General features: G+C 53.2%; 1 protein-coding gene across 9 annotated transcripts in view; it reads left to right on the top strand.

The window, feature by feature from the left end:
• NRXN3 (neurexin 3) overlaps positions 1–14,183 on the top strand; it is a 427,584-nt gene that overhangs the window by 296,308 nt on the left and 117,093 nt on the right. For 2 of the 9 annotated variants that reach the window (XM_069951293.1, XM_069951292.1), the window contains exon 1: positions 2,268–2,539. The exons of the other annotated variants lie outside the window; for them this stretch is intronic. In XM_069951293.1, the coding sequence (XP_069807394.1) occupies positions 2,380–2,539 (160 nt within the window). In that variant the 5' untranslated portion in view covers positions 2,268–2,379. Of the gene's footprint in view, positions 1–2,267; positions 2,540–14,183 lie in introns of those variants that run through there. 9 annotated transcript variants of the gene reach the window in all.

The raw sequence follows: 14,183 nt of genomic DNA, 5'->3' as shown, positions 1-14,183 counted from the left end.
TCTGTCCCCGATCTCCTCTGTTTCCCCGTTATCTCTGTCCCCCGGTCTCCTCTGTGTCCCCGTTATCTGTCCCCCAATCTCCTCTGTGTCCCCCATTATCTCTGTCCCCGGTCTCCTGTGTCCCCGTTATCTCTGTCCCCCGGTCTCCTCTGTGTCCCCGTTATCTCTGTCCCCCCGTTATCTCTGTCCCCCGGTCTTCTCTGTCCCCCCGTTATCTCTGTCCCCCCGTTATCTCTGTCCCCCGGTCTCCTCTGTCCCCCGGTTATCTCTGTCCCCCCGTTATCTCTGTCCCCCCGTTATCTCTGTACCCCGGTCTCCTCTGTGTCCCCGTTATCTCTGTCCCCCGGTCTCCTCTGTCCCCCCGTTATCTCTGTCCCCCCGTTATCTCTGTACCCCGGTCTCCTCTGTGTCCCCGTTATCCCTGTCCCCCCGTTATCTCTGTAACCCGGTCTCCTATGTTTCCCCGTTATCTGTGTCCCCGTTATCTGTGTCCCCCCGTTATCTCTGTCCCCCGGTCTCCTCTGTCCCCCCGTTATCCCTGTCCCCCCGTTATCTCTGTACCCCGGTCTCCTATGTTTCCCCGTTATCTGTGTCCCCGTTATCTCTGTCCCCCGTTATCTCTGTCCCCCCGTTATCTCTGTCCCCCGGTCTCCTCTGTCCCCCCGTCTCCTCTGTCCCCCCGTTATCTCTGTCCCCCGGTCTCCTCTGTTCCCCCGTTATCTCTGTCCCCCGGTCTCCTCTGTTTCCCCGTTATCTCTGTCCCCCCGTTATCTCTGTCCCCCCGTTATCTCTGTCCCCCGGTCTCCTCTGTCCCCCCGTTATCTCTGTCCCCCGGTCTCCTCTGTCCCCCCGTTATCTCTGTCCCCCGTTATCTCTGTCCCCCGTTATCTCTGTCCCCCGGTCTCCTCTGTCCCCCCGTTATCTCTGTCCCCCCGTTATCTCTGTCCCCCCGTTATCTCTGTCCCCCGGTCTCCTCTGTCCCCCCGTTATCTCTGTCCCCCCGTTATCTCTGTCCCCCGTTATCTCTGTACCCCGGTCTCCTCTGTCCCCCGTTATCTCTGTCTCCCCGTCTCCTCTGTGTCCCCGTTATCTCTGTCCCCCGTTATCTCTGTCCCCCCGTTATCTCTGTCCCCCGGTCTCCTATGTTTCCCCGTTATCTCTGTCCCCCGGTCTCCTCTGTCCCCCCGTTATCTCTGTCCCCCGTTATCTCTGTCCCCCGGTCTCCTCTGTCCCCCGGTCTCCTCTGTCCCCCCGTTATCTCTGTCCCCCGGTCTCCTCTGTGTCCCCGTTATCTCTGTCCCCCGGTCTCCTCTGTCCCCCGGTCTCCTCTGTCCCCCCGTTATCTCTGTCCCCCGTTATCTCTGTCCCCCGGTCTCCTCTGTCCCCCGGTCTCCTCTGTCCCCCCGTTATCTCTGTCCCCCGTTATCTCTGTCCCCCGGTCTCCTCTGTCCCCCGGTCTCCTCTGTCCCCCCGTTATCTCTGTCCCCCGGTCTCCTCTGTCCCCCGTTATCTCTGTACCCCGGTCTCCTCTGTCCCCCGGTCTCCTCTGTCCCCCCGTTATCTCTGTCCCCCCGTTATCTCTGTCCCCCCGTTATCTCTGTCCCCCGGTCTCCTCTGTCCCCCCGTTATCTCTGTACCCCGGTCTCCTCTGTCCCCCGGTCTCCTCTGTCCCCCCGTTATCTCTGTCCCCCCGTTATCTCTGTCCCCCCGTTATCTCTGTCCCCCCGTTATCTCTGTCCCCCGGTCTCCTCTGTCCCCCCGTTATCTCTGTACCCCGGTCTCCTCTGTGTCCCCGTTATCTCTGTACCCCGGTCTCCTCTGTGTCCCCGTTATCTCTGTCCCCCGGTCTCCTCTGTGTCCCCGTTATCTCTGTCCCCCGGTCTCCTATGTTTCCCCGTTATCTCTGTCCCCCGTCTCCTCTGTGTCCCCGTTATCTCTGTCCCCCCGTTATCTCTGTCCCCCGGTCTCCTCTGTGTCCCCCCGTTATCTCTGTCCCCCGGTCTCCTCTGTGTCCCCGTTATCTCTGTCCCCCCGTTATCTCTGTCCCCCGTCTCCTCTGTGTCCCCGTTATCTCTCGTTACTTCTCTGTTCTCACTTTCCAGCGCGATCCTCTATGTCCACGCGCAGCTAAGCGGGCAGCAGCGAGTTAATGGCGAGGCGTGGTCTCGCCGCTGATTGGCTGGGAGGTGCGCTGACATTTGCATACCACGCCCAGCGGGCAGTCTGAGTTCCTTAGCGCACCTGAGCGGCGCAGTCCGTACGGGCACCTGGCGGGAGCGGGAGGCACCGGGCGGCATGGAGCCGAGTGCGGGCGGGACGGGGAGCGGATGCCGGGAGCTGGGACCATGAGCCCCGGACACCGTGCGCTGCGCTGAGACGATGCGCCCGGGCTGTGCGCTGGCTGCGCCCTGGCTCTGGTCGCTACTGTGGAGCTGTGTGCTGAGCAACTCTGGACGGAACTTCTACGGAGGGAGAGCGCACCATCACCCGGAGCCCGTGTCTATATACCGGAGCCCGAGCGCCCTGCGGGGAGGACACGGTGCGTGCGGCATGCTGGGAGAGAGGGACGGTGACCGGGGAGGAGAGAGAGGGACGGACAGGTGACCGGGGAGGAGAGAGAGGGACCGACAGGTGACCGGGGAGGAGAGAGACGGACAGGTGACCGGGGAGGAGAGAGGGACCGACAGGTGACCGGGGAGGAGAGAGGGACCGACAGGTGACCGGGGAGGAGAGAGAGGGACGGACAGGTGACCGGGGAGGAGGAGAGAGAGGGACGGACAGGTGACCGGGGAGGAGAGAGAGGGACGGACAGGTGACCGGGGAGGAGAGAGAGGGACGGACAGGTGACCGGGGAGGAGAGAGAGGGACGGACAGGTGACCGGGGAGGAGAGAGAGGGACGGACAGGTGACCGGGGAGGAGAGAGAGGGACCGACAGGTGACCGGGGAGGAGAGAGAGGGACCGACAGGTGACCGGGGAGGAGAGAGAGGGACCGACAGGTGACCGGGGAGGAGAGAGAGGGACCGACAGGTGACCGGGGAGGAGAGAGAGGGACCGACAGGTGACCGGGGAGGAGAGAGAGGGACCGACAGGTGACCGGGGAGGAGAGAGAGGGACCGACAGGTGACCGGGGAGGAGAGAGAGAGGGACGGACCGACAGGTGACCGGGGGAGGAGAGAGAGGGACCGACAGGTGACCGGGGAGGAGAGAGAGGGACCGACAGGTGACCGGGGAGGAGAGAGAGGGACCGACAGGTGACCGGGGAGGAGGAGAGAGAGGGACCGACAGGTGACCGGGGAGGAGGAGAGAGAGGGACGGACAGGTGACCGGGGAGGAGGAGAGAGAGGGACGGACAGGTGACCGGGGAGGAGGAGAGAGAGGGACGGACAGGTGACCGGGGAGGAGGAGAGAGAGGGACGGACGGACAGGTGACCGGGGAGCATGGACAGGTGACGAGGGGAGAGCACACCATCACCCAAAGCCCGTGTCCATATACCAGAGCCCGAGCGCCCTGCCGGGGGGACACGGTGCGTGCGGCATGCTGGGGGAGAGGGATGGACAGGTGACCGGGGGAGGATGATGGGCAGGTGACCGGAGGTGGGGGGGGTGGAGAGGGACGGACAGGTGACCGGGGGAGAGGGATGGACAGGTGACCGGAGGAGGATGATGGACCGGTGACCGGAGGGGGGGGGGGGTGGAGAGGGACGGACAGGTGACCGGGGAGAGGGACGGACAAGAGGGAGGGAGGGGGGGCGGGGTGGAAAGGGACGGACAGGTGACCGGGGAGAGAAACGGAGGGGGGGGGGGGGGGCGGTGGAGAGGGACGGACAGGGGGGGGTGGAGAGGGACGACAGGCGAGGGGGGGGGGGTGGAGAGGGACGGACAGGCGAGGGGTGGAGAGGGACGGACAGGCGAGGGGGGGGGGGGTGGAGAGGGACGGACAGGCGAGGGGGGGGGGGTGGAGAGGGACGGACAGGCGAGGGGGGGGGGTGGAGAGGGACGGACAGGCGAGGGGGGGGGGTGGAGAGGGACGGACAGGCGAGGGGGGGGGGTGGAGAGGGACGGACAGGCGAGGGGGGGGGTGGAGAGGGACGGACAGGCGAGGGGGGTGGGGTGGAGAGGGACGGACAGGCGAAGGGGGGGGTGGAGAGGGGGGGGGCGAGAGGGACGGAGGGGGGGGGGGGCGAGAGGGACGGAGGGGGGGGGGGGCGAGAGGGACGGACAGGCGAGGGGGGGCGAGAGGGACGGACAGGCGAGGGGGGGGGGGTGAGAGGGACGGACAGGTGACGGGGGAGTGATGCTGAGGGTGGACTGGCGACCAAAGAGTGAAGCTGAGGGTGGACTGGTGACTGGGGAGAGTTATGGGCTATGCAAGGGGATGGACACGAGAAAGAATATGGTGTAGCGGGTGCACAGTAGTCAGGGCTGTACAGTGTTGGGGGGGTGTAGCTGGTGGGGGAGTTAAGCAGTTGGGAGGCACAATACATAAAGGTACCCAGTAGGTAGGGTATGTGTAAAAGGTGTGGGATGCACAGTAGATGGGAGTGTGCAGTAGGTGGGTGTGTAGCAGGTGTGGGGTGCACTGTTGTGAGAAAGAGTGTGTTACAGGTGTGGGGGGCACAGTAGGTGGGGGTGTAGCTGGTGTTGGGGGCACAGTAGGTGGGGGTGTAGCTGGTGTTGGGGGCACAGTAGGTGGGGGTGTAGCAGGTGGAGAGGGTGCTGGTGTAGGACGCACAGTGAAGAACTCTCCTGGAAACATCTTACCATTTTCGGTTGTTGTCTTTTCTCGACATGACTAATGGTCATGGCAGCTTGTTGGTTGTTTGAGTGAAGGAGTCTCGCAACAGGTAAACGCCATGTACTCGCAGCCTTAAAGTCAGTGAGAGCTGCCATTTCCACCACCCTTCAGTTATGTGACCTAGGAGCCTCCTGGTGGCCATTAGTTCAGTTCTTCTATAATAGCAATGAGGTTCCTTCCCTCCGAAGCCTAAATATCTCTATACTGGGGCCAAATCCATCAGAAGTGAGAAACTCCAAAAAGACATCTTTTAGTATTGACACACTGCGCCAGATTCCCTGCTCTGTCTGCTGGAAATATCCCGGGGGCAGTCTTCCTCCTTAAAGAGGTTGTCCAGCGAAATTTTTTTCTTTCAAATCAACTGGTATCAAAAAGTTATATAGATTTTGTAATTTACTTCCATTAAAAATTCTTCCTATACTACTTAGCTCCTGTATGTCCTGCAGGAAATGTTGTTTTATTTTCAGTCTGACACAATGCTCTCTGCTGACATCTCTGGCCGAGACAGGAACTCTTGTCTCAGTTTTCTATGAATCCCCATAGAAAACTTCTGCTCTGGACAGTTCCTTTCTCGGATAGAAATGTCAGTGGAGAGCACTGTGACAGGCTGAAAATAAAACATTTCCTGCAGGATATACAGCAGCTGATAAGTATGGGAAGACTGGAGATGCTTTAATAGAAGTAAATTACAAATCTATATAACTTACTGGCACCAGTTGATTTGAAAGAAGAAGATTTTTGCTGGACAACCCCTTTAACTCTCCATCTTCATAGTCTATACGTATAAGTGAGCAGAGTTGTGGCTCCTGACACAGTGAGCCTGCTCCAGGAGACTTAGGGTATGTTCACACAACGGAATAGGCAAGGAATTTCAAGTGGATTCCGCTTTAAGTTCCGTCTGTCCCATTAATTCAATGGGATTTCTCAAGCCCATGTGCAATCTGCCCAAAGAAGTGACATGTCAGTTTATTGGGCAGATTTCAGATGCGCTTGAGAAATCCCATTGAATTAATGGAACAAACGGAACTTCAACCGGAACTCACTTGAAATTCCTTGCCTATTCCGTAGTGTGAACATACTGTAATGGTGGTCTGCTTCCTCCCCCCTCCCCATGTGGTCCTCAATCTTGTGCACTCTATAGTAGATATCTAGCAATCTCCAGATGTAGTATGCTCCCTCCACATGGCTCTATCACTTTCTGTACAGCACTCCCTCTGTGCCGTCTCATCAGTACGGGGCTCCCTCTGTGCCGTCTCATCAGTACGGGGCTCCCTCTGTGCCGCCTCATCTGTACGGGGCTCCCTCTGTGCCGCCTCATCTGTACGGGGCTCCCTCTGTGCCGCCTCATCTGTACGGGGCTCCCTCTGTGCCGCCTCATCTGTACGGGGCTCCCTCTGTGCCGCCTCATCTGTACGGGGCTCCCTCTGTGCCGCCTCATCTGTACGGGGCTCCCTCTGTGCCGCCTCATCTGTACGGGGCTCCCTCTGTGCCGCCTCATCTGTACGGGGCTCCCTCTGTGCCGCCTCATCTGTACGGGGCTCCCTCTGTGCCGCCTCATCTGTACGGGGCTCCCTCTGTGCCGCCTCATCTGTACGGGGCTCCCTCTGTGCCGCCTCATCTGTACGGGGCTCCCTCTGTGCCGCCTCATCTGTACGGGGCTCGTTCCCCGCCGCCTCATCTGTACGGGGCTCGTTCCCCGCCGCCTCATCTGTACGGGGCTCGTTCCCCGCCGCCTCATCTGTACGGGGCTCGTTCCCCGCCGCCTCATCTGTACGGGGCTCGTTCCCCGCCGCCTCATCTGTACGGGGCTCGTTCCCCGCCGCCTCATCTGTACGGGGCTCGTTCCCCGCCGCCTCATCTGTACGGGGCTCGTTCCCCGCCGCCTCATCTGTACGGGGCTCGTTCCCCGCCGCCTCATCTGTACGGGGCTCGTTCCCCGCCGCCTCATTTGTACAGCACTCTCTTTCTGCTCTTATGGGCACGCTCATCTTTGTTGAGGCCTGTCACAGGATCGTTTACTTGCTCTGTATACATTGTCCACACTTGGGCATGCGAGGGGTTAAGGTGATGTGGACAGTGGCGCCCCCCGCTGTCAGCCGCCTCCTCTTCTTCTCCAGACTGCTATTTATCCTCTTTGATAAAGTGACAAGATCATTGCTGTGTGTTCATTATCCGAGTGTGAGGAGATTTTCTGCATAATTGAACATTTTCTGTGCGGCTCTATAATGGCTGCCTGTTGTCAGGATGTGTTTATGTCTGCACGAAGGGTTAATGGATGTCACAGGCAATGGACAGAAGTGACTAGGGCGTGTGACACAGAACACATCCAGGTCTGACTGTGACCCAGAGAATATTATGCCTCTCGTGTGTGACTGCGGGGCCCGGACGGCACAGTCTAGTCTCCATCATTAATGCGGTTGGGGTGAGTGGTGTGATCCTGAGTATAAAATGTGCCGACTCTCTCTTCCATCAGTGGTGACATCATAACCTGTACTGCCTGTCAGTGCCGCCTTATACTAGCTGCATGAACTGCCATGGTTTCTGCCCAGTGCCTCACATGGTGTCTTTGCTAAGTCTCCCATTGATGGGGCCAAGTACCACAAATCAAGCCATGCATATCCTCTGCGTGCAGTAGATGGAGAGTACTTCTAGGTAGCAGAACTATACATGGCCAATGAGGATCACCAGGGAGGCCAGTATAGACAGGTCAGTGAAGTCATGGAGGTGTGGTAGTTGGCGGCAGTTCCTCTCCTTTCAGATCCAGTGTATTTCATCTTTATGAGGATTGTTTTAAGGCCACTTCCAATGACTTTATTCTCTACCACTGGAGGATTCTCGGGTTAAACAATATTGAAGCTGTAAATCTGGCCTGTGGATGACTCAGAACAGGCTTCAGCTCCATGTCTGCCTTCTCCAGGGATCATGTGAATGATGTTCCCTCCTAACACCAAGGCGGCTGTGGTTCTCTTCTTAGACACAATGTCCCGCTATTCCTAGCGTCTCGTGTCAATGAGTTAATCACCAACCAGAATGTAAATTAAAGTGACTTCAGCATGTTGTGGAGGGGATCGGCCTACTGCGTTCCTCCAGCTTAAATGCACAGAACTCAGACCACTGTGCAGCACGTACTCATCTTCGTCTTCATTTTGTACTTACTGCTCGTCCATTTGAGATCTGAACTGTCATCTGGGCGGGTATCCCTTCTAATCTAGCATTTAAAGATGTTGTCCAGGCTTAAGCCCCTAGTGTGTGGGCCAATCAGGAGGGGCAAGCCAGCACCCACCTGTCAGTGCTCGCTCGCTCCTAGCTGCTGCCACTATTACATGCTCTGACTGTGAGTGGGTAAGAGTGGGAAGGCGGGGAGGTCTCGGAGGGGCTCCTAATACACAGGGCGATGGCAAGCAGACTGTTTATCGTGAATTAAAAAATTTTCAGCATGTTGAAACAGGGCTGTGGAGTCAGAGCTAGTTTTGGCTGGAGTCGGAAAAAATGTACCGACTCCAATTCCAGCTTTAAAAAAATCTTAGAACAATTTAGAATTGAGTTTTGATATGAATTTTGCTCATCACTATATATTATTAGCAACATTCTAATAGGACACTGGCCCTATTAGATAAGGGTGGTCGGGGAATATATAAGTAATAGGACACTGGCCCTATTACATAAGGGTGGTCGGGGAGAGGTTGTCGGTCACTATTTGGCAGTTTGTTTCTGAGCTGGAAGAGTCCATTGTGTGGGGGGAGGTCTGTGCTGTTCTCTTTCTGGATGCTGGATGACTGTATATGAGCAGCAGTATAATATGGAGATATCTTGTGTAATATAGAGGAGAATACATAAGTAGTGTAGCAGTAACCTCTGTCCTCATTTTGGTGTGTTTATTCAGTGTTCTATGGCTGCAGCAGGCTGTGTGTGTGTGTGCTATGGCTGCAGCAGGCTGTGTGTGTGTGTGTGCTATGGCTGCAGCAGGCTGTGTGTGTGTGTGTGCTATGGCTGCAGCAGGCTGTGTGTGTGTGTGCTATGGCTGCAGCAGGCTGTGTGTGTGCGCGCGCTATGGCTGCAGCAGGCTGTGTGTGTGCGCGCTATGGCTGCAGCAGGCTGTGTGTATGTGCTATGGCTGCAGCAGGCTGTGTGTGTGTGTGCGCTATGGCTGCAGCAGGCTGTGTGTGTGTGTGTGCGCGCGCTATGGCTGCAGCAGGCTGTGTGTGTATGTGCTATGGCTGCAGCAGGCTGTGTGTGTATGTGCTATGGCTGCAGCAGGCTGTGTGTGTGTATGTGCTATGGCTGCAGCAGGCTGTGTGTGTGTGTGTGCTATGGCTGCAGCAGGCTGTGTGTGTGTGTGCGCGCGCTATGGCTGCAGCAGGCTGTGTGTGTATGTGCTATGGCTGCAGCAGGCTGTGTGTGTGTGCGCTATGGCTGCAGCAGGCTGTGTGTGCGCGCGCGCTATGGCTGCAGCAGGCTGTGTATGTGTGTGAATGTACTATGGCTGCAGCAGGCTGTGTATGTGTGTGCTATGGCTGCAGAAGGCTGTGTGTGTATGCTATGGCTGCAGCAGGTTGTGTGTTTATGTGCTATGACATGCCCCCACACCCACAGTGACCCCTCTATATCACTATGTGTGACCCCCTCTATATCACTATGGCTGACCTCTATATTACAGGGATCTGGCATTGTTAGCAGTGTTTCTGTGTGTATATGAATATTCAGTTAGAAACTAAAAGACCACCTGCTCCATCTAGTCTAGTTGTGAGTTGTTCAGGACATGGAGGCTGGAGACTGGCTGCACCCACTGCACACACAGGAGAAGCTGCTGTATATACAGTATATATTCCCTCAGAAGTCGCCCCAGGATCATGTAGGACATTAGGGAGAAGCTGCTGAGCCAGTGTGATAGATAACTCCCCTGGTATCTGACCGGCCATTTATCAAGGAGCAGGAGTCTGACCTGATAAAATTAAGGAGTCTGAGTTGGAGCTGCGGCTTACCGACTCCACAGCCCTGTTGAAAGACAATGATCAGACAACATCATGCATTTCGGCTGATTGTTGCCTTTTAACACTATCTACTATACCAACAAGATTATGGGCCGTAACGGCTTGGTGTAATAGGCCCTTAAGAAAAACATGTCAGTTTTCTTCTTAGAACAGCAACACTTTTGTCCTTAGCTTGATTGTAGCTTTTTCAGCTCTGTTCCATTAAAGTGAGTTTGTAATACTGCACACAACCTGAGGATGAAGGTGGTGCTGTTTTTGAAATAAATTAGCTGTGTGTGTTTTCTCATTCTGGATAACCCCTTTTAATCTATGGCATCCTATGCCTCTAACATTTTAGCGCTGGGTGGTCTTTAGCATTGTGGGGCATTCTGTTACATTTAGAAGCACAGCAGCAAAAGTACTGACAGTTTACTTGTTGGAAAGTTTTTAGTTTGTTATGGACAGTAAAGGAGACCAAACAAGTGGATCCTCGACTAAGGCCTTATTCACATGTGTTGTTTTTCCTGGACTTCATAACGGTGCGGTGTGTGTGTGTGTGTGTGTGTGTGTGTGTGTATGTATGTATGTATGTATGTATATATATATATATATATATATATATATATATATATATATATAATGTATATGTGTGTATATATATATATATATATATATATATATATATATATATATGTGTCCAGTTTGCTTTGATTTAATCTGTGTTTTTCACAAATGTAACGCCCATGAGGTTTATTGGCTAATCCGTGCCATGATCACGTCCAACTTATGAAGACCTATTTTTTTTACTGGCATGGTTTGCCTGAATAGATGGATCTGCAACCACTGAGCATTTCATGAAACATCTGAATGCAGCTAAGGATCCTGGGAGCACAGATTTCTACAAAGGGTGAAGAACAGGGCCAGCAATGAGACAGAACAAGACACTGAGGAGCCGACAGAGGGAGAAGACTTTAAATACAATGTTGTTCAAGTAGCTGTGGTGCTCCCCTACTCTGGCCAACGATACTGATGACAGAGATGCCAGATGACCGGTGTTTCCCCCACCCTCGGCATAAACAAGCCATCAATACATCTATCTTCTTAAGGCTGAAAAATATGTCTTAACACCACTATCTTCCTTACGTGTGGGCATCTCCCATCTAGAGGCCTCAATACACATTACATAGTATTTGTCCACATGGTTCACCGATCCTTATTTCCCCAAGTGTGGAAATGGTCAACACTGCAGTCGCTTCCTCTCATCACAAGAATCGGCTGGCCTTTAATAATTATGCAGATCCGAGGGGTTTGTTGCCCTCTGCATTGCCAATAAGTCTGATTCTTTACTCTCTGCCAGTACGAGGCGTCGTCATCCATTCTCTCTCATAATGGGGACATAATCCTTTGCTTCTCCATCTGTATGTGCGCTGATTGTTGTGACATATCAGTGCGGATGTGATTTTCCCTTGCAGTCGGCACATATATGCGGTTCTGTGTAGCCCAGGCGCTCGCTTTGTAAATGTCTCTTTAGCCCATTTACATAGATCAGTCAATAATGGAACACGATTATACAAAACAAACATTTAATTGAACAGACAATACAATAAGGTAATTAAACGGTGGACAAAGCCCGGCGAGGAGGAGTGTGGGGGCCACGTGTGCCGGAATGAATGTCCCGAAGAGTGACGGGAGAGGTGGTTGTGCCATACAGCTCATTGTTTGGCATTAGATAAGGGGATTAGTCTGGGGCTTATTTGTTTTTATGCTGGATTTAGCTAATACTGTATTACAAATGGGCTCCTGCAGGGGTAGCTGGGAGACCAGGCTGATTTGCCAGAAGCTGCGCAAAGGTTGCATTGAATTCACAGGGTCCCGAAATCTTTCTGCCACGGCAGGTGACCTCATCTCTGGCTGTCGTCTTAAACCGAGTTGGCATCTCCAAATACCAGCGTATGGGGGCTGTGGGCAGCTTTCTCTTCTCATCTTGCTCCAGTCTACGTTTCGTCCTGCGGCTCCACAGCTTTTTAACATCCGGTAACAGCAGCAGTTACAATGCATTAAGCTCTGCAAGCCGCAGGCCTGTAACATTCTATTGCTTTTCATTCCTTGGGCTTTCTATTTAATTTTCTTCCTGGCTCTGGCTTCCAACAAAACAAGCCACATAACATGAAATCTCCGCTCGGGTTTGTATGTTCTTATAACACAATTTTCCATTTATCATCTCTGACCTCAGAGTGGAGCCCACCCCTACCAAGTTAACGTGGATTAATCTTTGTGTTCTTTCTGATCACTGCCGTCTCCTCTTACTTCAGCCCAAAATTCACACAGGGCTTGCTGGAGGCTCTTGGGCACAAGTAAGTGTAGGCCAGGACCCAGTAATTTTTCTCCTAATGCATGGCTAACATAATTGTAGACAAATCCCACATCTGTGTATGCGGACTCCGCCAGCTGCTGCAATGTGTCCTGGAAGTCTTGGCCTCTCGGCTTCTGATGGCCGTGATATTCTCTGATCTTTCGATTGGATTAATATATCATGTAAGAAGCCTCGGTAGAGTTGACGCCTGGTTTGGTTTTACTTGAATGGAGAAGTGATTCAGTCTTAATGAGAATGCAGAACCCTTGTAAAATGCCTGCTCAGCGCAGTGTGAAGCGTGCGGGGCTTGTGTGCCGGGGCCATTGCTGATTTCACCTATGGGGCTATGAATGGCTGAGGAGGTTGGATGAGAGCAATAAATCCAGGGCAGCTGTCAATACTCTGCTATAAGCAAAACTCTTTTATGGAACTGCTACTGATCCGAAACCACAGCTGCTGAAAGAGCTGAGTGTCCCTTGAGGCGGAGGATAGCCAGTGTGTGCGATGGTGAGGCCAGGTGCCACCGCTCTGTGTACTGTCACTTGTTTTTATTTTATCATTTGATTGTCCGCCGGCTGATAACCTGATCCTGCTCCACCCTGCAATATGAACCACAATAGCTTTTACATTATCCTCAATCTAGACAGATGGATGTGTCACTTCAGTGTCCTGGGAGAGGATGCTCCAGGACATCTATGACTTCTGTTATGTAATCTTTTAGTCTCCATTCATTCTTTATAAAAAAAATTTTTATGTTCATTACATGCTGCCCCCCTTTCCTCAGGTTGTGGCGGCTGGGAATGCTGGGCTCTCAATACATTGCTGCACCGCTATGTTCTCTAATGCTGATTCCTTTACTTATGCCAGATTCACATAGAGTTTTTTCATGATTATTTTAGAGCAGAATGCAGTAGTCTACAAGCCATATAAATTTGCACCATGGATCCAATTGTTCTCAGTGCATAAAAAAAGTGTATGTGCTTATTATAGCTCAGATAAATTCCCCAAATACACATGAAAGTAAGGACCAGGATGAATACATGTTTATATTACACTACGTTATACCATGAATGATGAACTCTTCAAGGTGCTGAAACGCTGCACAAACCCTGGAATAGCGTGAGGAGCTAGGCTTGGAGGATGCCGAAGAGTTCAGTGTCCTCTATTACAACCCTCTCTCATGTGTACTAGCTGTTCTTGCATTTTACCTCCCCATATGAGTTGTGGGACCTAATATCTACCTACAAATGGAAGGGCTGGTAGGAACCCTGTAGACACAGCAGTGGTGTCCTAGGAACATCTGTAGGATGAGGACTCCTGTTTTTTGCTTTGACACTTGGCCAGGGCAGGTAGCTGGAGCAGCAGCTGATGACTTTGACAGAATGATGGTTTGATGCAGGAAGAAGGTGATGATTAGAGGTAATTTGCTGTGCGGCGGATCTGTCAGCGACTAATGAAGCAAGAACGGCGTTCGTCAGGTGGACCCAAAGAGTCTTTGGTGGGAGGAGAAAGAAATCAGGCCAAAAAAAGAAATGACTCTAATTGAGACTCTGAAGAGATAAATGGGAAAGTTTGGAACAGCTGGAAACTGCTTTGAAAGGAAAGTTTAAGGATTATTTATCCTCTCAGGTGGTCTTCTGTCGCCATGGAGACACTGCAAGAAGATACCGGGGGAAAAGAGTCAAGGTTTTCTTGTGGACATCCAGAGGGGGGAGAGGTTGTACAGGGGAAAAGGGAGAAGCTTATAATTTAATGGGAGGAGGCGACAGATTCCTGGAGGAAGAAGCTTAATCTGTAGTGTGAGGCTGGACGTCAAGCACTCCGAAACGAAGGCTAAGGACAAGAGAGGCTGCGGACATCTCTCCAGTAATGGACATTAGTGCCAGTAGGAGTAATACTGTATCTGTGTTACATTAGGATGCACTCACAAGATGCACTGTTTACCAAGAACCCAGTTTACTAAATGGAGTTTACATCCGTGGAATACAGCACCAAACAGTAACGGACTGTGTCAGTTCACACTATGCCCTACATATACCTGTTGGAGTCTGGCGAACACAGGT

The sequence above is a fragment of the Dendropsophus ebraccatus genome, chromosome 13, assembly GCF_027789765.1.
Source record: "Dendropsophus ebraccatus isolate aDenEbr1 chromosome 13, aDenEbr1.pat, whole genome shotgun sequence".
NCBI lineage: Eukaryota > Metazoa > Chordata > Amphibia > Anura > Hylidae > Dendropsophus > Dendropsophus ebraccatus.
This window is presented reverse-complemented; position numbering and strand designations above follow the sequence as displayed.